A 26,168-nucleotide genomic window follows, 5' to 3' on the forward strand; every position below is an offset into this window, starting at 1 on the left:
TTTAAAATTATAAAGCTGATTGTTGATATCGTGAAGATGTGACATTATATTTGTACCTGTGGATTGTCGATCATCATTCATATTACACCAATAGTATTAAAGCACGGTTATTAGCAGACTAAGCACCGAAATAAATTAATTTTTATTTACTATTGTTAGTAAAGGGACGCGGCACTTTTGAACGTGCATGGGTAGCATAATCATTAGTCCTTTAATTGTAGACTGAAATGAATGGTTGGACGAGTTGCTGTTTCATATATTTAAATTTCATACACATTAAATTACAATTAATTAGAAAATTGCAAGTAAACAAGAAATATTGCTTTAAAATTAACAAAAAAAAATTGACCCTATCACTTTGATTTACCCCAAATCACATTTATATATATGAAAATAATGATTTACTTCCACGCAGTAAAAAAGGTATTTCGCCAAACATCCGGGCTCTAGTCATAATAGAGGTTTTATTGTATCGTGTTTGTTTAATAATGACTATTAGCATGAATTTTATCTTATTTTCAGATTAATTTCTCGCTTTTTTGCCTTAATTAGTTGTGAAATACCTTCCTGTAATACTATTCATTACCTCTGATTCAGGATATGGCTGATAAATATATGTTACCAGGCAGTACATCTCACTTGACGATGTGTGTCGGAGGAAGGACAATAATGGTTTATATAGCCTAATCTGAAGTCTAATTAGTGTAGTATGTTATTAATCGGCTATGTATGCAATGGAGGGGGAAAGGAACTGGTTACCTACCCCTTTATCTCCTGGCTTAATTGCCTCATGAGTGATGTTTTATTGGTGTCATTTATGAGGTTCAAACCTGTCTTCGGACAGTTGACTAAACAACAATCTTCTTCTTCTTCTTCTTTTGGCATACAGCTCTTATAGTTTAGCTAAAGCCTCTTTAAAACAATAGCCCAATCACTTCTGTCCTCTGCCCTCTTCCTCCATCTCCTTCTTACCACTTTCCTCAAACCTTCCTCAATGCAGTCTAACCATCTCAATCTAGGACGACTCCTATCTCTCTTTCCCTCCAGCGTTCCAGTGAAGATCATCTTCGCCAATCTTTCTTTCGTCCTCCATTCTAATTAAGTGACCTACCCATTCAAGTCTTTTAATTTGTATCGAAGTTACTATATTAGGTTCTTTCTATAGTTGTTCTAATTCCAAGTTACTATGAATTCTCCAATTATTTTGTTCTTTGACAGGACCATAAATCTTTCCCATCTTCTAAGTTGTTGTTGTTCAGTCATGGTCCATGATTCACACAAACAACAACAAACAACTATTCAAATAATATTGGGTTGAAAACCGTTAAACCGTTGTAGTGTGAATCGTGTTCTGTTTAAGAAGCTTCAAGAGTCGGGTCATTTTTTGTTTCTGGGATTGTACGGTCCGCGTTGGTTTCATAGTCCTTGGACGAGCTCCAAAACATATTGTAAAGCGTTAAAAAAATACACAATGTGTTACATGTAAAAAAATATCATCTGCAGAAAACATAATTTAAATGACTAGTTCCACGCCGATTAATACAAAGATATCGTCGGAAATAAAATATGGAAATTATTAATTGAATAAAGTGATGTTTCAAGCAGCCATCGGCAAATATGTACTCACGATGATTTTCGTTGGTGAAATGTAACGAGTTCAATTTTCGAAATTTTGTTTCAAGCAAACAATATAGTTTTGACGCCAATACCTTTCATAACTTTATTATTATTATTATTATTATTATTATTATTATTATTATTATTATTACTTTTGTCATTATTATTAGCATTAGAAAACATTTCTCATTAGTCTTTAAACTACACAAGATCAATTTACACAGAACTAAAAATATCGTTTCTTCTTTTCTAGACAAAGATGTTCGCACAGACAACCCGAGAGATTCCAGAATGGGTTACAGTATTGAAGCAATTTGCCAACCTTAAGTGCGGCTCATTTCTGTTTGTTTCCTGGTTCATGGGCTTTGGGATTGGTCTCATCTTCACCTTCCTCTTCTGGCATCTTCAGGTTAGTACAATAAGAAATTGCGAAGATTGGAGTCTTATTTTTGTAAGAATCCATTCATACGAGTACATTACAAGTAGGTCTAACGTAGCGTGTTTCAACCTTTGTTAACATGCGGCATACTAAAGTAAAATCCCGCGACACAGTCATAGCATATAATCTAAACCAGTGATTCCTAAGTAGGGGGGAATTTTTTCATAAAAACAAGTAAAACGAGATACTTTTTAAGGTTGGTTCATAGTGGCACTGTCTTGTGGCAAAAAAGGTAGCAGTTGAGGTTTTTTCGGGTCCCCTCGTCTCCTCATATTAGGCATGTACAATAGTGGCAAAAAAACCGGACCGACCCTTGTAGCTGATTTCAGAGCCTTCCCAAGCTTTTTTCCGGTTTATTTCATCCCAGTTGTATCCCCGTTCTTGTAAGTTCTTCTGAATTTGATTTATCCATCTTTCGCGTGGTTCCCATTGGTAGTCTTCCTTTCACTTTTAAATTTAATATTCTCTTTGGCACCCTTTCTTTTTCCATTTTGTTAAGGTGCCCAAATCATCGTAATCTCTTATTTTGTATCATATTTATATCATATCATATTGGTGGAGAGTTCATAGTTTTTTCATAAAACATATTTTTCCCAAATGTTTAACACCCTCTTATTCGGTAACTTGCGAGTAGAATCGTAATTTTTGTCCATATCAATAGGAAAACTAATAAAGAATAATTTATCCTTCTGGCGTATTTCAATAGTGTGGACGGTTTTTGTGTAAATTTAATTTTAAAAACCTCTAAATTCATGCCACTGCACAGTGCGAGTTGGTTGCAACACAGCGCCAGAGAACAGCTCATCTAGCGAGAGACACGAGTTCGTTGACCTCTTACAACTATATCACGAGAAATGTGTATTAAGGCAGGTTCACAATAAACCGGGAACGGAAACGAGAACGAGAACAGAAATATTGTTAAAATAAATGTATTTAAATATGAGCATTCACAATTAATTATTATGAATGCTCACATTTAAATACATTTGTTTTAACATTTCCGTTCTCGTCGTTTCCGTTCCCGGTTTATTGTGAACCAGTCTTTAGCGGCGATGTTGCTGGACTGCTGAAACTTAAACTTAATTTTCTAATTAACCGTTCATTTAATCACAAAACGTAATATAGGTTTTGTATTCATTTCAGAGTACCCTATCATCCCTTTCAATCTGCAAGGTTATTTTACTTCCACCCTGTATACACACATTTTTTCACCGAATAAAAACACGGGAACAGAAAACATATTAGAGCTCTGCGGCCTCGACCTTGAGTGAAATGAGTTTCGCTGCCTCAGAAGCTTGAGAAAAGCTGAGAGATTTCAAGTTATTTTTTGTGTGTTGGAAGTATAAAAGTGGAAATAATTTCGGACAAGAATGTTTTGGAAACATGCTAGCTTTGCCATTTAATTTATCACTTTAAGAAAAAAAAAAAAAAAGATCCAATCATTTCTTAATATAATTATCACATTTCAAGTGCATCTTTCTCATTTGAATTTATTCGTAGATACTGAATATGAACAAACCCGTCCATCTTAGGAGAAATCGCTATGCACAGACGGCATGCCGAAACAAATTTCTCGATATCAAGAACGCTGAAAACTTGCATTTCATTGAAAATACCGGTACTGAAATTCACTTTTACTGCATCGCAATCTTTTGTTTATAGGCTATCGGGTACTTCATATAGTGAGAATGTGTATATGTTTCATTCACTGTGTTTGCAGGATTATGGAGGATCTCCTACATTGTTTGGTGTGGCTTCAGTTATCAACCATATATCTGAAATATTTGCTTACTTCTTCAGCTTTCGACTGATTAGACAAATTGGACATGTCAAGGTAAGCATACGTATGCATCTACGCAAGATGCAGTAGCTCATCCCAATTCAGGAAAAAGAAATCATATACACGTCACTACACAAGTTCATATTTCACTATACCATACACACAATACGTCTTTCTATACGAAATGGACATTATGACTTGTCAAATTCATTAATTTTGCTAAGAATTGTTCGCCCCCCCCCCAAAAAAAAAACTGTGTGTTCCGAGTAGAACTAGAAGTTTCCTTTCTCCCTTTAATTCTCCCCTTCAGTAACGGCAGCTTTGGTCAACTTCGTAGCGTTGCTAAACAGATAGTAAAAACCAGCAGAAAGAGAAAAAAAAATGTGTTGCGAAAGATCGTATTTTAAAAACGACAGTGATGCCACAGAGCGCAAGAACAGCTGGGCGGTCTATAAGCAGTCTTTATTTCATAGTAACGTGTAATGTTCGGCCTACTAGATATATTAATACCGGTACCGGATTTAATTCTTATTCTTACAATATTCTGTTTAATTCCATAGCAAAACCATAATGTATAAAAAATAATGGTATATGTAGTACGGTAAGCATCGGCCAGTTCGCCAACTGCCCGCAATAAGTAAAGGTTCAGGGCACATACTTTCCCGTTAGAGTATAAAGAGGTTGACAATATATCAATCATAACAAAATTTTGAAAACTGAATATTTAAAATATACTGTATGTATAGGCTATATTTGGCAATGTATGTTCAAAGGACCTCCATTGGGGGAAGATATCCTCGTCATTGCTTACTACCGTACATATCGGTAATTAGAAATGTTCTCCGGTATAAGTAAATGTGTAGCTTACCCACCCACAAACTGTCAGTCCGATATCACTGAATGAAATTGATAATTATCTCCTATTCATACAGTTAGGATGTTTATACATCTTGAGTTTATTCCGTGTATTGTACTATTCCCACAATTTCAGACTAGTACCAGGGAGTCCCGCTGTTTGTGGATGTATGTAGGCTATAGTATTCAGAAACGATCAGCGGCATGCAGGCCAACTTCAAAATAACTTCTAACAGGGGTTAATATTAAATTACATGGGATATTGTAGTCGTAATAAATTATTATGCCAATGTAAAATAAGAGAACAGCTTCCGAACAGTGACATGAACTCAGCGACGACTAATGACAGGTCATGCCAAGTTATTAACATATAAAATTATAAATTACACTGTTGACAGAGAAATGATAAGAGAATGTGAGTTTGCATTAAGCAATAGTACGTAACTGGAGAAATTTTGTGCGAGAAGTCCTAGTTTGCACATAGAAAATATTTCGCAACACAAAGGAGGTCTAGGAAAAATTATCGAAATTGACGAAAGAAGTTCAGGAGACGAAAATACTGCAAGGAGCACTGAGTTGTTTTTTTACAGACTTTCAGCTGTTATTCCCACCGTGTTTGGAACGGAATGGTCATTGGTCATGTCACTGTATTCTTAAGTACAACGAAAATGAGCGACATTACATAAGGTTAAAAAAGTTCTTAACTGAAGTTTAGTCATTAAAAAAAGAAAAATCACTCACCTATAGATGAAACCGTAACAATAGTAATATCACTGCCGTATTGTGCAACTAAGATGAACAATAAATAAAGAGTGCACTGCGTTCCTTGGTATGTTTAAATGTGTGCAGGCCAAGTTGTTCACTTGAGTTCCGGGTCTCCCCCTTCATAACAGAATGTCCAGAACTTACTTTCTTCATAGTAGTCCTGAGAGTTTTCCTCTGTGACTAAGTCGAGAAATGATAGCATACTTCAAATTCAGGTTTCACATGGAAAACAGGATAACACCCCCCCCTCCCTTCCGCACCCTTTACACCTACGCAACGATTTGTTGTTCCAGTATAAAATACAATTGAACGCTTTCTGCTTCTCAACTTCGGTGGCACTTTTTATGCACATTAAATCAAAGCCATCAGTCTACTGAATAAAGCATAAGATAAGGTTAAATAAATAAAATAAATAAGATACAATTTCTATTATTTCTTAATGCGAGAACATTTATGCACCAAATTACTTATTACTTTCGTTATTAAAAAATAAAAATCACAGAATTGTTCATTAACTTTCTTGTGTTTCAATCACATAGACTCGCGAACTAAACGAAATTAAGACGTCAATATATTTCGGCACCGGAAGATGTGGCTACATCGAGAAACCGGAAACAAATATGACATCTATAACTTTCCTGAAAACTGCCTGGGAATTTCCTGCAGGAGAATAATTTTCAGATTTCTCTGAGTATACATGTTTAATTTAAAATAAAAGTGCGACTAAAGTATTGATCCTGTTTAATCGTGTCAAGAATTCTATAAGCAGACACATTTAAAAGCAAATGTATCTAGTTCAAACTTATACCAACTCGTATATATTCACATGTCAGTGAGATGTAAAAAATCGTGCTGGATGTTCGTGATCCCAGTCACGAAGCTTGAGTTGTGAGGGTGCTAGGAACAATAGACTGTGCCGGTATTATTTTGCATTGTCTGTAATGAGACGATATTAGCGATCCTAGTGATTAGCAACTATCTATGGATGCATATTTACTACGTATTGAGCTTCGTGACTGTATATACGTGATCCCGTAAGTCAAAGAGATCGCCGCCGGAGACAAATAGGCCTATACAATAGTAATAACAAGACGCGCGATATTTGAAAGGTCGAAATTGTAGGAGTGAAAAATTATTAATAAAATGTTCTTACATTCACTACTTTAAATCATTATAACCAAATCACTATTTCCCTATGAAAAGAATATGAACAGAACATATAAAATAAACTGTGCTATGTAAATGACTCATGCTTATTTTATAATATAAGAGCAGTAATGTTACTGAATACAGTTTATATTTAACATGTTACTGTTTACAGGTTTTATGTTTGGGACTTGCTGGCAACGTTTTACGTTTCCTCTATATCTCGTGGTTAAAAAACCCATGGTGGGTGCTGCCTTTTGAATTTATGCAAGGTAATAATTTAAGAACTCATCTGTAAGAAACTTTTATTTGTCTTGTAGAGAAGTTTAAAAATATTATGAAATATACAAGATATATCGTTAATATTTACTTCGAAGTAAGTAAGATTACACGCAACAGAGTTATTCCTACTTGAAGAAAGTACATTTCAGTTAGTTTCAATCTCAAATATAATTAAACGTTGCTGCCTACTAAAACGTTTTCATATTACTCAGGGATTACGCATGCAGCAGTGTGGGCTGCATGTTGCTCTTATATCGCCCACAACACACCTCAGCAATTACGGAGCTCAGCACAAGGTGTTCTGCAAGGAATCCATCATGGTCTGGGTCGAGGTTGTGGGGCTGTCATTGGTGGAATATTTGTCAATTATTTTGGTAATTATACTCAAACTCTTGAATAATATATATTTTTATATGATTACTTTTCTAAGTATTTTACCTATATATTTATATGAAAAATAATTAATATGAAGAACATATTTGTGACTCTTTACTGCAAACAAACATATTCAATTATTAGTGTCATTTTTAATAAAATTCTAAACTGTTGCGTAGGCTATAATATAGTTTCCTATGAGAAAATGAGATTAGTGGAAATGATAGGTACCGGTATAAATATTTTGTTTTTGTTTTATTAATTTATGTAGTGACTTAATTTATTCTTTTGAGTTGAAAAGGATTAATAAATCAATGTCTGCAAATAGATAAAGTGAAACCTTGCTGAACTCTGCTAGTCTGGAAATGTGAATAATTCCATTTCTGAGATGGGAGTACCATACACCCGAAATCAGTGGCGGTTTCTCGGGGGAGGGAAGGGAGGAACGTCCTCCTCACATTTTCTTCTTTTGAAAGTAAATACCAAATGAAATAGCCTATATGCCTTGAAATTCGAGGAAGATTCGATAATTTTTAAGTTCACAGCTATAAGAAAACCTCGGTTGATCGAGTTTTAAACGACGCACGCTCATGTGCCGCTAGAAAACTGTGAGAAAGATGCAAGATTGTTTGTGTGGAGGAAAGCAAATCCTTTCCTCATTTCCTGCAGTTAACACACATACACAACAGCGCACTAGCGGCCAGAGAAAGAACCAGAGTTTTAAAGCAACCGAATGAACAGTTAGGGAGGAGATCCTCCTCTGAATCAGTGCATGGGCGGGAAATAGAAACCAACTGGTCTTGCAGCAAACTCGCTACCGCTGCCATCTAACGATGCTGCATTCAACCAGACTATAACACATCTAGGAGGAGGCAAAATAAAACAGTTTTAACGCAAAGCTATGAAAGACATCATATAAACTTTTTTTAAATCATAAATCAAAATATATTATTTATTGCATTTTATATAAGCTACTACTCATGGTTTGAAATTTTCGAGAATATCTGAAAGTTGAAGTTAGATTTATATAAAATAAAGAGGGAGTAGATCTACGTTAGTATCGCAGATCTTTTTGGCCCCTGAAATTCACTTCCATTCATTGTCTACTAGATAGGACAACAGCCAAGTTGTCAGTTTTGTACAAATATATTTGAAATTGAAAGTACTCCAAACTACATTATTTTTAACGCAAAAAAATTAATCGGCCGCCTGTAGCTTTGAGTAATAATGGTAGTATGACTTTACAAGAACTGACATTCTTCAAACTTGTAAAATGTACATGTAGCAACACAGACCATGTGAGTGAGTGCAGTGTTCTCGCTTTCATAACAGATTATTTCTCAATCCCACTTCCGTAAAATGGTTCTGGTTATATGTTAGTAGCTAGTCTCTTCCAACATGTGTGATACTGTAGTGTGCGCTAAAAATGCTGCGAGTTTGTGAATTTCCTTGTAATTGTTAATTTGTGCAATTATCCACCAATGAATGGAAGTGAAAACATATTTGGACAATTTAGGAAACTCAGTTTACAAGAACAGATTATTGCTATACGAAAGCGAAGGTCAACCCTAACACTACCTGGTATTACATATATGCATGTAGGCTAATTTGTAGCATGTTTCTCTCAAGAAGGTGTCATTTTACGCTGTTAACTTCTTTCCTCCTCTTAAGAAATATGCAGGAGCCGCCACTGCCCGAAATTCATTACTCTGTACAACTGGCAAAGTGAAATTTTGGCATGGGCGAGAAACAGCTGGTAAATTATTATGCCTGGAACATTTCCGTTCAGAAACATGGTCCTTTTACATTCTGTAAATCTATGACATGGAAACCAATGTTGCTACTCTTATAAAAGGATATTATAATAAAAACTGTTATCGTGATTAAAATCCATCACCCTTATAAAGACTGTAATTTGAAAATTTCTAATATATTGGCAAGCATATTAACCATAATGTGGACAAGAATTGATTCAAACCTCATTATACATTAAAATTTAATGACAAAAAAATATGCTACCAATTTGGCATCTTCAAGAAGAATGTCTGTATAAATTTTAAAGCATATTGAAAATAATCACTATCAAATCATCAAGAATTATTAAGTCTTGCCTGCTGTGGCTTGTGCATCTCTTCTTGAACGTCCTATGTTCTTTTTGCCTTTCATATTGTACTGAAAGAGTACCGTTAGTTAAGATTTCCAAAACTCATCCATTCTTGAAAGATGTTCTCTTCGTCTTCAACTGTACCGTAGTTTTTTTTATATAGTTTCAATTATATAAGTAATATTTAGTTCTTGTCTTAGATCTATAATATATCTTCATTACATTATCAGTCGTGCTTATTGTATTCTTTTAGAGGTAAGTTATCTCTTCAGTTGTTTCGTATAACTGTAATCTTTCCTCTTGAGATCTACATTGCACTATCAAAGTGAAGTAGGAACGGTTGTGATATAACATTTTGGTTGTTACTTTCTTGCTTTACGACCTAAAGATCGTTTTAAAGTGATGCGTACAGTCTTAGAAAAAACTTTTGTCGCACAGATACTTTATGTCCCAGAAAGGAGGCAGTGCGCATGATCAGAGATGTGCGACCTGTGTCACAAGAGAAGAACTAGTTGAGGTAATAAAATTAGTTTTGTTTCGTTGTATGTCTGATCATGCGCACTGTCTCCTTTCTGGGACTTATAAAGTATATGTGCGACAAACATTTTTCTAAGACTCTACATATTCCATTTTGTTAAGTTTCAATTCGATGTCTTTAATTCTGACATGGACATTTTATTTGAAATTCACAGTATTTACAAGTTTTGAAATTATATTCCTTCGCAGTTTTATTCCTGCAAGGTTGGTAAAAAAAAATATTGACATATGCTGCAAATAAAAATTATTCAAGCAATTATATGTGAACGGAAATTGATTGATGTTAAAAAAATGATGAAACATAACATTACTTACAGATTATAAAAATTACAACTTTTATTAAATCAAAAATTTAAACTATGAAACATTTGATTTTAATAAAATTATCTTAAATACATTCATACAAAATTTGAAAATTTGCTATAAAAATGTAGAATTATACAATTTATGTTCACAGGGACAACAGCAACATTTCGCGGTTATGGATTCATATGCGTTTTTGTACTGGCTGGTTTTATCTTTATCAATTTCTACCGCAAGGAGACAGGGTTTGTGTCAGAGTTACCACCTACAGAAGACCCACACCAGGTGAATATTTTAGTAAATTTCAGCATGAAATCAATTTTCTTTTCTATTTTGTTTGAGAGCTATACATTTTTGGTACACATAATAACTTCCAATGATCAAAATAGCTGTTTTATGAACTAAATCCAGTTTTACTCTCTGTTGTTCTGTGCCTGGTTGAATAGTTCGTCCGAACGCGATTTGTCCTTTTTTTGTGGACAAAATATTATATTTAGATAATCTTTCCGTTATGCAAGATATTTTAAAACTTTTTAAAGTTATTCTTTCTTTTAAAATGACAAATTCTAAATGTAAATGTGATTATTCTCTCTGTTTACTTCTCTTTTCTCTTCAGTCAGATTCGGATTCAACAGACAGCTTACAAGCATTTTCAATTTATTGATTTAATTTGTTATTTACTTTTCAAGGCCTGATTGTAGTTGTAGTTGTACTGTAGTAGTGGTAGTGGTAGTGGTAGTGGTAGTAATAACTTACTACAATAACAGTAATATCTGTGGTTGTGGTGGTGGTAACAGCAGCAACAATATTAATATCTATTGGTAATAAATACCGATAACAAATATGTCACAAAACACTAATTGCCTCTTCCTATGTATTCAGGTGGCTGAAGAAACTGCACATTTAGCCCCACACGGGGTCCCTAGTAACCCAATACCACGGGCACTATCAAGCAGTCGCCTTCATGAGCTAGCAGGTCCTGATCAGTCAGGTTATGGAGCCACCTATCAGACGACTGGTGGTAACCTAGACATTCCTGGACAACATGGAGGAGGTCAGTGACTAAGGAATGCAGAATAAGATACTTCAGCCAGATCACTCAGCCTAATTCTCAAGTGTCTATCGTGTATTATGATCAGTGGACAGTGTAAATATTTCCAAAGATGATCGATTAAGAACTTCCTGAACTCTATTAGTCTGTTAATTCCATTGAAATGGGAAGACATATAAGGTGGGATTTATTACCCTCTATGGTAGGATGACAGACTAGGTTGATGAGTAGTGGGGTCAGTTTTGATATGAGCAAGAAACGGCCAGTAAATTTAATCTGAAGCACTCTCACTCAGGACTAGAGTTCTTTATCATGTCATAAGTCTTCGACACAGGAAACGTTATTTCCTTTCCGAAATTAGCCATGCCACAGATATTTATTGGCCTTACGCATCCATTGCTGTAGTCAGGTTTGAATCTGCAAACCGTTGTTATAACTTGATTATAGACAGTTTAATAAATCTCTCAAACATCTGCAAAAGCATTTATAGAAATATTAATTTCATGTGGATTAAAGAGAATATATTCTGTAGCCTACCGTATATATCTTTTTTACTTACCAGTATACTATAAGATTGTGACTATACTTATCTACATCTCACATAATTATCTCAACATTTCTCAGAAAGAAAAAAATTGTAAATCATTGTAATATCAGTAAATGTAATGTTTCAGGACACTGACTAAGCTTTATTTTTCGATCACCCCTGTTCTACCTTCTTCTTTATTAAGATTTATTTTTCATTCCACATTATCCATTATTCATTAATCTAAATTAAATAAAACTCAGGAACATTAAATCTCACGAGAATAAATTAAATCAGTATAATACAAACTACTCTTTTATTGTACTCAAAATAAATCTGGTGACCACTATATCAACTAGATACTCATATGTACCAGTTTCATCCGTAAGGATAGTTATATTTTTTATCTAGCATTGGTGATGGTGAAATGGTATTTGGCGAGATGAGCTGAAGAGTTGCGTCTGTCCGTTCATCCATCTCTCCATCCATCCATCCATCTTCACCCCCCAAAAGCGATACAGCCAATCTTCTAAATGCCATAGTGATTTTTTTTTGATACTAGTTTCTTAGACGCAGAAGCTTTCAATGTTCTGAAACAAAGTATTGACCCTAGAACACTGCACGACATGAGATTTGCCCAAACTCAAAACAATGAAATTCTTATGTTTTCATGTACTCTAAATGCGAAAACGAATTTATTTTTCCGTATCAACTGAGGTTTTTTGCCATACAGCACACTTCCTTCTTTCGGTAACTACTCTGTCAGAAAGCATATGGTGCACATGTTGAATTGTAAATTTAGATGAAAGCTAATGTACTTTTCCAATTTCACAACATGTTTCCAGCCTACATTGAGAAATATCAATATTGTCCTATTACTGCAAATACTTTGACAACTAAGTCTTGTTTTTATCTCGGTACAGTTCAGAACTTTATGATGTATTGTGTGGTTGGTGATCACATAGGTAATATGTGCACTTTAAAAGTTACGTAACGTTAATTAAATTAAACGTATTGACTTATTTATTTGTGATTTAATATTTGAACAGTGAAATAGTGCATTCAATTTATTGGCATTATTTAATAGGTTTAAGATTCATATCGTCACACTTGGTGATAATTCACAGCTGCAATATTGAGTCAGAGTGTAAAATTCTACGAACCCTGATTTGTTCCATGTGTGGTGAATTTACTATTAGTCTCAAAGAAAAATATACTGGTACTTCTCCTTTGATTATTGCATTTATCATGGTCAGTATAATTTAATTTTATGAGGTTAAATTAAATTGTACCATAAATGGGGTGTCTTGATATGCTGAGAAGCATATAAAACGTATCAGTCCCCTCAGCATATCAAGACACTCGTTCACAAAGTGCAGTCGTAGAGAACGGTTGTGTAGTAAGCAGCATATACAAGTAGGTTAGCGTGTGAAGAAGGTATGGGCGACGACCTAAATTCTTACAGGGCGCGAATCGGGTGCTTCAATGCAGGGCAGTGTTGCAGATGTTCAAAAGGTGAAAATGCAATAGTGTCTGATAGCATCAACATATTTGTGGCCGCAGCTGTTTTATCAGTTCTACTGATTATTGGAAATGTGGAGTTAAACCCTGGTCCTGGAGATACAGAAGGAAGAGTCTACAGTGATGAAGTGTTTCAAAGAGAATGGATAAACTATATGAAAGAAACGAGAGAAGACAGACTAAAGGCAAGTTTTCTACTAAACAAAGTAGCAAGTGATATAGATACATTAGTAAACAGATGCACTGAAGTGGAAAAGAAGTTAAAGGAGGTTATCCAAGAACAGGTGGTGTTAAAATCGATAGTTAAAAAATGGGAAGATGATGGTAGAATTAATAACATTGTAATTTATGGTGTTGAAGAGCGCAATCATGAAAAAGGAATTGATACTGGTTTCGTAGTGTTAGAATTATTAACTAAGTATTTCAGTCTAAACTTGGACATAAGTGCGATTAATAACGCGTATAGAGTCGGTAACGGAAAAAAAAAGACCAATTATTGTGAAATTGAACAGTTACTTTATCAAAGAGCACATCATTGCCAATACGCGTCAACTCAAAGGCACAAATTTATTCATAGAAAATGACTTTGCAAAAGAAATTAGAGAGAAAAGAAAGATACTAATTCCAATATTAAAAGAAGCTCGAGGTAAAGGATTGAGGGCAACTTTAGTAAAAGATAAAATGAAGATAAACGGAAACATAGTTAACGTAGAGGCCTTAAATAATCAATTCACTGAGGATTTATTAAGTTGCTGCAACAACAGAAATAACGAAATAGAGACTTGTGGAAATAGAGCATCATCGTCACCACACATAAACAGAAGTGCATCACGAAACAGGAAGTCTAGAAGCGTAGAGAGGACTGATAAGAAAAGTAACTCGTCAAGCGGGCAGAAGGATTCAGAATTAACAAATAGAAGAATTGATGAGCTTACGGCAGTGAATGATATTAGAGCATACCTAAATAAACTAGACAGCACTGTTTTCACAGATCCCTTTAGAAGAAAGAAGAGTGAAGAAGGAAAACCTTGTATGGAAGAAGAAGCTGGAACCAGTGAAGATGCTGTTTGGGGAGCTGGGGCACAGACTGAGAGAACGACCAGTGAGGGTAGTCTGAGGCGCGCAAGTGAAAATACATCAAGGAGAAGCGATTGTGGATCAACCGGCAAAGTCAGCGCAAGTGAAGACCAATTAATAAGAATGCCACATGCCGTTGGTAGTCCGGGGTGCGCGAGAGGAAGTGCTACAATTTGGAGGAGCTGTGCGATACCGACCGATGAAGTAGAAGCAGGTGACGAACAGTTAATAAGAGGTAAAATGACAAATAGAAACTCTAACAGAAATAAAGTAGATTCAATCAAAACTATAGATACTGAACGAAACTACCTACTAAGAGATAGGCATCAGCAAAGATTAAATTTTCCTAAAATCAGAAAAACTTATTATTAATTAAATAAGGTAAGAAGACAGGTTTTGAAAATAAGATAGAATTACGTCAAGGTTTTTTTTTAATAATAAAAAAAATTGAAAATAGAGAACTAAGGTAGTTATTAAGGTATTCTGATAGTTATATTAATTAGTAAACGTTCAGAAGAAAATTTGACTTTATAAATTGGTTAACTAATATATTTTAATTTCAATAAGAATGCAATTATAATAAATTTATTAGATCATAATAGAAATCATAATAGAAATGAATCGATAATGAGTACATGAGACATAATGATGAAACTAAATTGAGGTTGATTATGTAAGCAATTTGTCAAGCTTGTTTTTAAGCAGGCATGCGGTAGTCTTCATAGAAGTTACGCAAACGTTTCTGCTGACATGAAAATATTGTAAGAAAGAAAGATTAACCTACATATGGAATGTACCGATTCAGCTATTTCAGGTTCATAACTTACAGTATGTCGACATCTGATCATCTAATTGGAATAATAAATTATTATGTAAAATAAGACCTAAATATTACAATTAGATTTTTGAAAAAGGAGCAAATAATTAAGGTTTAAAGTCTTAAGGATTATCAAGATTGATTTAAACGTGCACTAAAACAAGACGTAAGTGCAAGTTTGAACCAATAAAAGTATTGAGATTTGCGATAGATTAATTAGTTTAGGAAATTGTATATTTATTATGTAGAACTACATTTGTATATAGATCTTTTGTTAAATTATTAAGTTTTGTACTTTTGTGAACAATATCAATAAAGCTATCTATCTATCTATCTATCATATCAAGACACCCCATTTTACGGTACTCTTTGTTCCAATGCACACAAAATGTTAACCAAGCCAGCAACATAAAGAGTTCAACCACTGCTCCATATTTAAAAATATGAAACTGGCAATTGCATAAACAATTTCACTTAAACAACAGAAAAGTGGAGTAAGTTAGTTCTATTACCTACACTTGACTAGATATTCTCTTTTCATATTTTGCAGGAACCACAAATCCATTCCTTCAGAATGGTGGAGGTGGAGGAGGAGGTGGCTATAACTATAGTTATAGACATGGGGAGACTGAAGAAGAATACATTCGACGAAACTTCCAGGTACCGGCAAATCTGTTACTTTCGTCACTTAAATAACAGCAGGTATTTTTGTGTGTGTACAAATATGACATAAGCATTTAATGTTGTCATTTAAAAATCTATGAAGGTATGAAGATACGAAAAATTTGAGTGTCTGGCCGCAGCTTTCATTAGTTTTAGATTATGTACTTCTCAAACAGAATGTTACAACCAATTTTATTTTCAGTTTTTTTTTTTAAGTGGAACGTTTATGCTCGAGAATAAATGGCTGAAATTTTATGGAAGTCTCAACATATGACATCACTTACATAGCAATGGTAATGAGTTATATATCACCTATTCTGAAGTCACTTGGTTTGCAACAGACAAGACTCTTGCATTGATGTAGTGTTTGCAAGAGGGAGAGACTTGCTTTCTTGCGTGGATTATACAGGATGATTCAGTGACTATGTTACAAACTTTTAGGGATGATAGAAGAGACAATTATGAACTTTCATATAGAAACATATGTCCAGAAACGTTTCATTTGGTAGTAAAAAGTCAAGATGTGTTAGTCAATGTAACCAGGTAGATTCGAACTAAAGGCCATCCTTTTGAAGTTTGGTTGCAGACAACTTGTTCCTGTGAACTTTGGTGATTTCTCATAAACATGGTATAAGCTAGTTGGCATCATAAATGATATTTTGATTGATTAAACCTTGAAATTTGCTAATATGCATTTCATCAATCTTCAGGAACATCTTACAGGATGCACATCAGAGAGAGGACAGCAGCAACCGTACAGGAAATTTACGGGACTACCTCACACTAGAAAAAGTAAAAGCTAGATTCCTGAAAAGGATATTGGGTGTATCAAAAACGACACCATCTCGACTGGCTTATACACTAGCACAGGAGGACTTTTTTTATAGAGGAACTGAGGTACAGATTACTATTGCCATCTACACCACAAGCTTCGGAATTAGTGAGGAGGAGAATGGAGAAAAGAGAAGAAATATGGACGGAGTTCTATATGACAGATGCCATGACGAATCGAGATTGGGCAGGCCCAAACCAAGAAATGCGCAGTGCAATCACGAGGCTTGCCATACATGGCTTTCATCCTAAACTGCATGGAAGCATTTTATCACGAAGCAAACGAAAAGTGTGTATGGAAACTGTGTAACAGGAAATGCGAAAGATACCACTTCTCTGTATGTGCAAAGAGGACGAAGACTCTAAATGAATACAGCAAGGAGTGATAGACCGAAACTTTATGCACGTTTGTGTGCATTTATCCTATTATTATTTATGGAAGAGCAAAAGGATATGGAAGGAAATTTGCAAAGTTTCATCAGTCAAAATAGGTATCATTTACTATACCGACTAACTTATATCAAGTTTATAAGAAATCACCAATGTTTGCAGGAACAGGTCGTCTGCAACCAAACTTCAAAAGGATGGCCCTGAGTTCGATTCTAGCTGGCTACACTGACTAACATATCTATGCTTGTAACTACAAAACAGAATGTTTCCGGACATAGGTTCCTATATGAAAGTTCTTCATATTGATGACCTCTATCGTCTCTAAAATTTTGTAACATAGTCACTGACTCACCCTGTATTTAATATTTCTTTTATCATAAATCCATACTAACGGCTCTCCAACAAACCAATTGAGAAGAAACACAGTAATTCCATTCTACTTGTGCAAATATATCAATATGGTATATTTTCAATAAAGAAAAAAATAATCATTATTAATGCAGAACATAAATGAATAGATGGATTCCAAAGTGTCCTAAGTCCTTTTTTTTTTTTTTTAAGATTTTAACTTGCTTTATTCAAGTTTTAATTTATTCTTTTCAAGCCTATATATAACTGTGTAAGTTTATTAAACAGACTCTCCCAAGTCTTGACTTAGTGTTTGCATATGTTTTTGAAAACGGATCTAAGGACACCAAATTTATTTTATCAGTTTTTGTCATTTTTCTCATAACTTGTCATTTGGACTTAGGCCAGTTTGGAATCCACCTTTTAAAATTATTGCATTAAAGTTATTTCATTCTCAAACATAATCACAGTCCTTATAAAAAACAACAAATTTCTAAAATTCTAAATATCACAATAACACCCAACCGAGAGCATAAACATTTGAAGCAATTACAGGGATCCTGTCACTTTTTTTTTATTATTGAAATCAATGGGTACCTAACAAATAATATACCATAGATGAAATTTATTTCTAAGCTTCAGAAGTATTTCACACAACAAATTGAAGAACAAAACTCAAATTATTTCAAAAGATGTTCAAACAAGACACTTTCTACAGTGAATAAGTCTCTCACCTATTTGAATGATTTTTCTTAGTAGGCCTACAATTTCACGAACAAAATATAGCTCTTTATGGTCCTTACTGCCCTTCTTTAAAATTATAAATGTGATAAATACCGTAAAGTGGGGTGACTTTGAATGCTGAGGTGACTTTGAACGCTGAGGTGACTTTGAACAGTAATTTAGCTCCTTTCTAAATTAAATGCTGTACCCAATTGCGAAAAAACTGTTTAAGTTGTCAATAAATTAGTTCAGTTTTTTCGAAATAGGGTACAGCACTTAATTTAGAAGGGCGCTAAATTACTGTTCAAAGTCACCTCGGCGTTCAAAGTCACCCCACTTTACGGTACTTTAAGTTTTACTACATTTGGAGGATGACTATAATGAGATGTTCTATTGCTTTGCTTTGTCTACTAAATTAATAAACACGAACCACCATATAAGCCATACCTTAAAATTTAAAATTTTTATACATGTACTTTGGTAATGTTAAATCCATAATGCCATACATCCAGAGAAACACCTGTTGTATCACAAACACACTTCAGTTTTTTGTCATATTTGATGGTCTAGTGGTTACTGAGCTTGCTTGTATAGTTGGTTCAGTTCATGCTGTAAATGCCTAATATGGGGTAACGGTAGAACCCCAGAAAAAATCCAACTGCGACCTTGTCCAGCACAAGTGTCACTATAAATTTTTAATGAAAAATCCCAGGCCTGACTGGGATTCGAACCTGGACTACCTGTGTGGCAGGCTGAAGGCCTGGCCACTCACTGTCAGCCACTGCAGGGATCTAACACCCATTACCAGCATTTGAGTCCACAGTAATAACTTGTTAATAACAGTTGTCGTTGGTAAGCAATCCAGGGTTCACAGTCTAATGCGCTGGATTTTTAAGTACAACTTACATTCCTTATCATAACTTTCTTAACAAGGGAAGTAAAACCAAAAGTAGTTCAGTTTAAATTTCCTCTCGAAGTAAGTGGCTCCTTAAAAGTACATTGCTGTCAATTCGATTTTAACCTGAAAATGTCTGACCAATGGCAGGCAAAATAATCACTACTCCATCGAGGTTGACTACATTTAGGCTTACGTACTCTTCACACAAAATCGAAACTAATCAAACTCTTGAACATAACCTGCAAGGTGGAAGTGAATTAAATAGGTTCTTTTGAGAGATGAATCAGGGCAGTGCGTTATACATAAAGTCTAATATCATTGTGGTCTTTTGTGAACAGGTCTTGAGAAAAGTACTAGTAACTTAGCATTTTTGGTTTAATTTTAGACTGTGTCTACCAGGAAAACCGAAGATGTTGGAAAGATGATGTTGGGTCTTGTAGAGCAGATACCAACAAATGGCGGGCTCAGAATGACAAGATTCTATTTGACAATTTTAGCAAAATTGACATTTTTTGTTGCATTAAATTCTGCTACTTCACAGCTATCTACAATATAAATTATATTTTGATATCTCAATTATTGTTAGTGATAAAGTTAGTTTGAAAAAGTTCTTATCTGTGTTGATTTTATTAACAACCAAACTTTTAAAATGCTCTCCTGTAAAATTTACTAAACACTAGATAGAACCTTGTCATTCTGAACCCTCGAAATGTGTTCTTATTGGTATGTCGCGTAACATTGACGATTCGGCATTTGGCAGTAATTTCACTGAAGATCAGCAATGAAGTATGTGACAGGAAGACGTGGAAAGTGCATCCTGAGACAGTAGAAGCAAGTCGAAAGCAAGGCTAGAGCATGAAGGAGGAAATGCATAGCACCAATGTCCCTCTATGCCTTGTGAGGTTAATGAATCTTTCCTGCAGTTATATACATAATTTTTAGACTCAACCGCTACTGTTACGTGAACACGTGTGGAAATGTTGCCATCTGTTCGCTTTATTTCTATGAATATCTCAAAAGTTGTTCACAAACGACCATAACGATATTAGACTTCTATGTTTAACTTCCCTCCCTAATTCATCTCTCATTTGGTCTTCTTTAACCTGGTATATTGTAACCATAAAAATAAAGAACACAACAACACTACCAGAAGAGAAATAAAATTTCTCTGCTTAGTTTTACAATGTGTTTGTTTGTATGTGTGACAGATGTACACTGAAGTATTGGCGCAGTATGAAGGGATAAAGGCGCCTCCAGCTCTGACACGACTACATACCCAGCAGCCAGGCCCTCATCCGGAACACAACTCATATGACTGGTGAAGCTGCAGCTTTTCTCGAAGCGCTGTACAGCATTTCAATGTTTTATAAAGTATATGCCTACTGAAGTTGATTCTTTACATAAGTTTTCCATTATCCGTCACTGAAAATTGTTTTCAAAGAAGAAAAATTTGTTGAGTGGACTCCAAAATGACGTTTTTTTTTTTTTTTGTTTTAGGCTATATATGTATAGTAATGAATATTTATTTCTTTAAAGCAGCATCTTCTTAGACTGACAGTTGAACGTTCAAAGACCTTGAAATTTTCATTAGTAATAATTTCTTATTATCATCAATGACATTATAGGCAAGTATCACAGCATTAAAAAGTAGGAATATTTCTTTTTTAACACTATTAATTATCACAATGTCATCCCTCAAAGATGTAGGCAGAGCAAATTGCCGTCGAAATTCTTCGAAAAAAGCTGGTATAGTCCCTTGAGCATCTATGACCAAGCCAAATACAGTAAAACCCCGATAAGACGCTGTTCAAGGGACTGGGTGTAATATTAACCGGGATTGCATATTAGGCGAGTATACTAATTTTGACTACCTATTAGCATTTTTCTTTATTTAAATACATGATCTATGAAAGGTAATATAATATTACTCCATTATGTAATTACTGTACTATACGTCAAAGACATTTACAATATGTTCTGTACTTAATTCTTTCCGAAAAAAAGTCATTTATAGTTGTTTGCCATGTGCGTGTTCTCCAAGTCTTCATGTTTACCACACTTCAGTTTCCTGCGATTATATCCTCCTGTCGACGTCGCAACTGTAGTGATTGAGTCGCGATTTTTTATTATCATTCTTAATATCGATAATGGGATTCCTAATGAATCAGAGAGTTGTTTCTGAGTAAGATACTGTTCTCATCGTACTTTCGTAAGATTTCCAATTTTTCCAACACAGAAGTGCTTTTCATTTAACACTCATTGTAATGACATTCACAGACACTTCAGTACACTAAAGGACAACAAACTGCCCAGCAAAAATTTCCAGAATTTTATTACGGCCGAGTGAGGAATGCTGTTTGAGAGAGAAGGTTAGCATGAGGGTGAGGTATTGTAACTGTATGTAGGCTTTAAGCACGCAGGTAAAGAGTCGAATAAGAGAGTGTAACAAGAGGGTGGGGTATACTAAGGTATGAAGTATGAAGGTTTAAATGTGCAAGTAAAGGGTCGAATACCAATACTTTTCAGGTTAATGGCACCAGTGAATTCAGTGACCAAGATGTTTCATTGCTGTTACAGTACATTGCTGAAAATTACATCGAAAATATTCCACAAAAACAGTGTATTATGTGGGACTTGAGCGCAATAAACTGGGTATTTTATAAAGGCGTTATACATGAAATGTGCAGGAACCGGACAAAAAAAGCGTATTATACGGGATGTCGTAATAAGTGGGCGCGTCTTATCGAGGTTTTACTGTACCTCAATGTGAATTAAGGAATATTTCAGCTTGAAATAGTTAACTGTAGGCTCACAGATCGACTTATTTTCATGGTGGACCTCGGCTGACTGAATAAATAATACATTATTATAATATCCACAAGTAAAAGTAAATTAATAGTGTCCTATGGCAAATATAATATAAAACCTCAAATAGTAATAAGAAAAAGTATTACTGAAGAAATACCTAGAATACGGTACCCTATGTTAATACAGATGAGATTGAGAAAATGGGAAATTTTTTATTTTAACTGCACATAAATGGTTTCATAATGCGATCTGTGCAGAATATGAAGATGCTGCTTTAAAAATTATGAACAATATATTTATCATAAATAAATAAATATTATTTTGTAGTGAAATATGAAGAATAAATTAGAGAGACAAAGCAAGACAAAAAAAGTTTCAAGAAGTTCGGCAGGGTTCAGGAAAATATACTAAAAACATATTGTAGAATACTTTCAGACATTCCACTCCAATGATAAAAATCATTGGCTATCTCACGTTCAACGAATGATAACTTGCAGGCTACCACAAAATAATCTTCAATCAGTTAGCAAAAAGTGTATGACGTCCAAATAAGTGTTGGATTTAACAAATTTAACTAACATGAAATGTTACAGGAAACAAATACGATACATAATACATAAAGAATGGTCATCATCATCATCATCATCATCATCCAAAGTCTGGGCCCTTTCTGTCCTCACTGAACACTGTGAACAAACAATAGACATCCCCAAACAGCGAGACTATCTCGTCATGTGGCACAAGACTGCTACTTAAAATAACTCAGAGCAAACACAAGATATGGAATGTATATCAATCCCTGTGTGAGAGAGATAAGTTCCACTTTCTTGTCGAAAATGGAACCCAAGTCTGCTAGATTTGTAGTCAGCAGCGCTTCCACTTGAGATTATGATGAAGATGATGGTGATGAATGTTAAAATAATACAGTGTGCTAGATTTAGAAACTTTCTGTTAAGCACCACTTTTACTGATCAGTGATTATACATCTTGATTACACAACTTTTAACACTATTATATCACTTGAATATAATATATAACTTTCACGTGTTAATTAGAAATTAACACGTAAGGGTGTTTGACAATAAGGTGCTTAGGAAAATATTTGGAGCTAAGAGGGATGAAGTTAGAGGAGAATGTAGAAGTTACACAACGCAAAACTGTATGCATTTTATTCTTCACCTGACATAATTAAGAACATTAAATCCAGACGTTTCAGATGGGCAGGGAATGTAGCACATATGGGTGAATCCAGAAATGCATATAGAGTGTTAGTTGGGAGGCCAGAGGAAGAAAGACCTTTGGGGAGGTCAAAACGTAGATGGGAGAATAATATTAAAATGGATATGATGGAGATGGGATATGACTGGATTAATCTTGCTCAGGATAGGGACTGATAGCAGGCTTATGTGAGGGCAGCAATGAACCTTCGGGTTCCTTAAAAGCAATAAGTAAGTAAGAAAGAAAATTATGTATTGTATTCAAGTGATCAATGAGGTACTTACAAAGAACTGTTACTATCATTACCGTTAATTGTTATTACAATGAAAATAGCTTTATTTTAAAAGTGTTTGACACCAAGTGTTATATCGTCTTTTGTTTCCTGGATCAAATACAACGCATCCCCTATACTTAATATTTTTTACACTTCCAGTATCTCTTAATTTTTAACATCATAACAAGGAAATTTGACGCCTGAAAAATTATCTGCAAACCTTCTTTGCATTTATTGGGCAGAGTTAATAAAACCATAAGTAAACACTCACCATTGTGTAGTAAACTGAGAACCATTCATTCCAATCACTCGATAATCACAAAAGAAATTTTTGCTCATACTGACTGTCAGAACCAGCAGGAAACTTAAATGCCTTATACAGAGTGATTCAGACCACCAGTAACAGTCATTTATTTCGGAAACTAGTGCATGAAAATTTTCGAGACAAAAATATTTATAACTGAACCACGTGTGAACTTTCACTTGAGCTTGATTTCATCATTCAGCTCTAAGAGGAAGTAGGGTCAGTGGCGTATCACTTGAGAATTTCAAATGGGTGTCGGGGTCAAATAGGGTACCATTTGATAGATCTCTTCAAAACAAACAACTTTCATAGGAAACGTTTTTATTAATTCCTACTCTTTCAATGAGAAAACGTACGAAAAGCAATGGGTAATTCGACCACCTGTAAGTCATTTATTTCGGAAACTAGTGCATAAAATTTTCGAGACAAACATATTTATGACTAAACCACATGTGAACTTTCACTTGAGCTTGATTTCATCAACCAACTCTAACAGGAAGTAGGGTCAGTGGCGTATCACTTTAAAATTTCAAATGGGAGTCAGGTCAAATAGGGTACCATTTGATAGAGCTCTTCAAAACAAACAACTTTCATAGGAAACGTTTTTATCAATTCCTACTCTTTCAATGAGAAAACGTACAAAAATACAATGTCATCAATATTGAGAAATGTTACAAGACGAAAATGTAAACAAGACAATTTATAATGACATGTTACCGCAAGGCTGGACAATTCCATTAATTTTTTATAAATTTTCAAACTATCTGCCGTTCTCAGCAGCACACACTTGTACTCTTCTTCTAACACTGTCAATGACTCCTAATACTTCGGCGTGGTCAAGTGACTGGCAGAGTAGGAATTAATAAAAACGTTTGTTTTTAAGAGCTCTATCAAATGGTACCCTATTTGATCCGACTCTCATTTGAAATTTTAAATGCTACGCCACTGACCCTACTTTCTGTTAGAGCTGATTGATGAAACAAAGTTCTAGTAAAAGTTCACATGTGGTTTAGTTATAAACATTTTTTCTCGAAAATTTTCATGCACTAGTTTCCGAAATAAATGACTTACGGGTGGTCCGAATCACCCATTGCTTTTCGTACGTTTTCTCATTGAAAGAGTAGGAATTAATAAAAACGTTTCCTATGAAAGTTGTTTGTTTTGAAGAGCTCTATCAAATGATACCCTATTTGACCCAGACTCCCATTTGAAATTTTAAAGTGATACGCCACTGACCCTACTTTCTGTTAGTTTAAGTGAAAGTTCACATGTGGTTTAGTTATAAATATTTGTGTCTCGAAAATTTTCATGCACTAGTTTCCAAAATAAATGACTGTTACGGGTGGTCTGAATTACCCTGTATAGGAACTAGATGAACCCAATTGCCCTGTGTTTCTTCTGTAATATCTTATTATCATCTCAGGCTTTGATCTCAGTTATGTACAAGCGAGATGTATAAGGGAGTAACATAACACAGATGTGAGCAAAAATTTTGTTAGTGGTTAGAGGTTATAAAATTGTTATAATTACTGTAAATAGTTTTAGTATTCATAATATTTTCTCTTTTTCCGTCCTTTTTTCCAGAACCCGAATCCAATATCTGAAGATTGATCAGAAAGTAACAAGACAAGAAGTCCAAGTATGATCCAAGGTGATTACTTAATGGTGCATGGATAAGATGAAACTACTTTGAAGACCAAACAAGAAATTTCTTTGCATCATTATACAAATACGTTAAGAATTGATATCAAGTAAAACATTCAGTATTAAATAAACACTCATGTTCTGATGGCTTAATTATCCACAATGATATGGTGACTACACAAGAATATAGTGCAATATATAAAAAGCATGTCAGGTCTTAGAATAAATTTATTTCATATCTTCAGGCTATGTTTAGTTACTTCCTGGTCACTCATTATAAATCTGCCTAATTTATATATTTCATAGAGCTAAATCCATGTATCATTGAATATGGTTCTTTATTACTCATAATTCTCAGTGCATTGGGTGTAAAAATTGTCCATTTCAGTGTTAAAGGAGTTCTCTTGGTTTACTTCAATATTTGAAGTGAAGATTTTCTTTAAACATGTTCTGTCATGATTCAACATGTCATTGTTTTATAGCTTTTTAAAATTACAATTAGTGTACATAAACAATATCATTATTGTTAACGTTAAAATACTAGGGAACAAACCGTTTGTATGTTGTGTGTGCTATTTGCATTGTCCTCATTGTTGCAATTCTCTCAGTCTCCCTTTTTTGTTAACCTCCGATATTTACTTTTAAGTATATCTCATAAAACCTGTGTTTGTTATGTATAAAAAGTAGTTAATGAACTGAAGTTGAAAATTGAAGAATGAGTGATAATATACAGTACCAGAAAAAAGTAATGGGTCGACTCTAGGAGGTCGTTTCATAGCTCAATTCACACAATCAGAAAATGTGGCATTTCGTCTCAACTCAGTAGCTCAGACATCTCAACCATCTGCCTGCCATGTGGAAGGGAGTGGGGC

General features: G+C 34.5%; 1 protein-coding gene across 3 annotated transcripts in view; it reads left to right on the plus strand.

The window, feature by feature from the left end:
• The window catches only part of jef (major facilitator superfamily domain-containing protein 6 jef), a 113,865-nt gene extending 88,490 nt beyond the window's left edge, over positions 1-25,375 (plus strand). Inside the window, exons 4-12 of one of the 3 annotated variants that reach the window (XM_069830849.1) lie at positions 1,871-2,026; positions 3,777-3,890; positions 6,778-6,874; positions 7,097-7,258; positions 10,358-10,488; positions 11,086-11,257; positions 15,746-15,855; positions 20,257-20,394; positions 25,237-25,369. In XM_069830849.1, coding sequence (XP_069686950.1) covers positions 1,871-2,026; positions 3,777-3,890; positions 6,778-6,874; positions 7,097-7,258; positions 10,358-10,488; positions 11,086-11,257; positions 15,746-15,855; positions 20,257-20,370 — 1,056 coding nt within the window. In that variant the 3' untranslated portion in view covers positions 20,371-20,394; positions 25,237-25,369. Of the gene's footprint in view, positions 1-1,870; positions 2,027-3,776; positions 3,891-6,777; positions 6,875-7,096; positions 7,259-10,357; positions 10,489-11,085; positions 11,258-15,745; positions 15,856-20,256; positions 20,420-25,236 lie in introns of all 3 variants that reach the window. The other 2 variants (XM_069830850.1, XM_069830848.1) reach the window with 2 other exon arrangements.
• The last annotated feature ends 793 nt before the right edge of the window (positions 25,376-26,168 follow it).

The sequence above is a fragment of the Periplaneta americana genome, chromosome 7, assembly GCF_040183065.1.
Source record: "Periplaneta americana isolate PAMFEO1 chromosome 7, P.americana_PAMFEO1_priV1, whole genome shotgun sequence".
In the NCBI taxonomy this organism is placed as follows: domain Eukaryota; kingdom Metazoa; phylum Arthropoda; class Insecta; order Blattodea; family Blattidae; genus Periplaneta; species Periplaneta americana.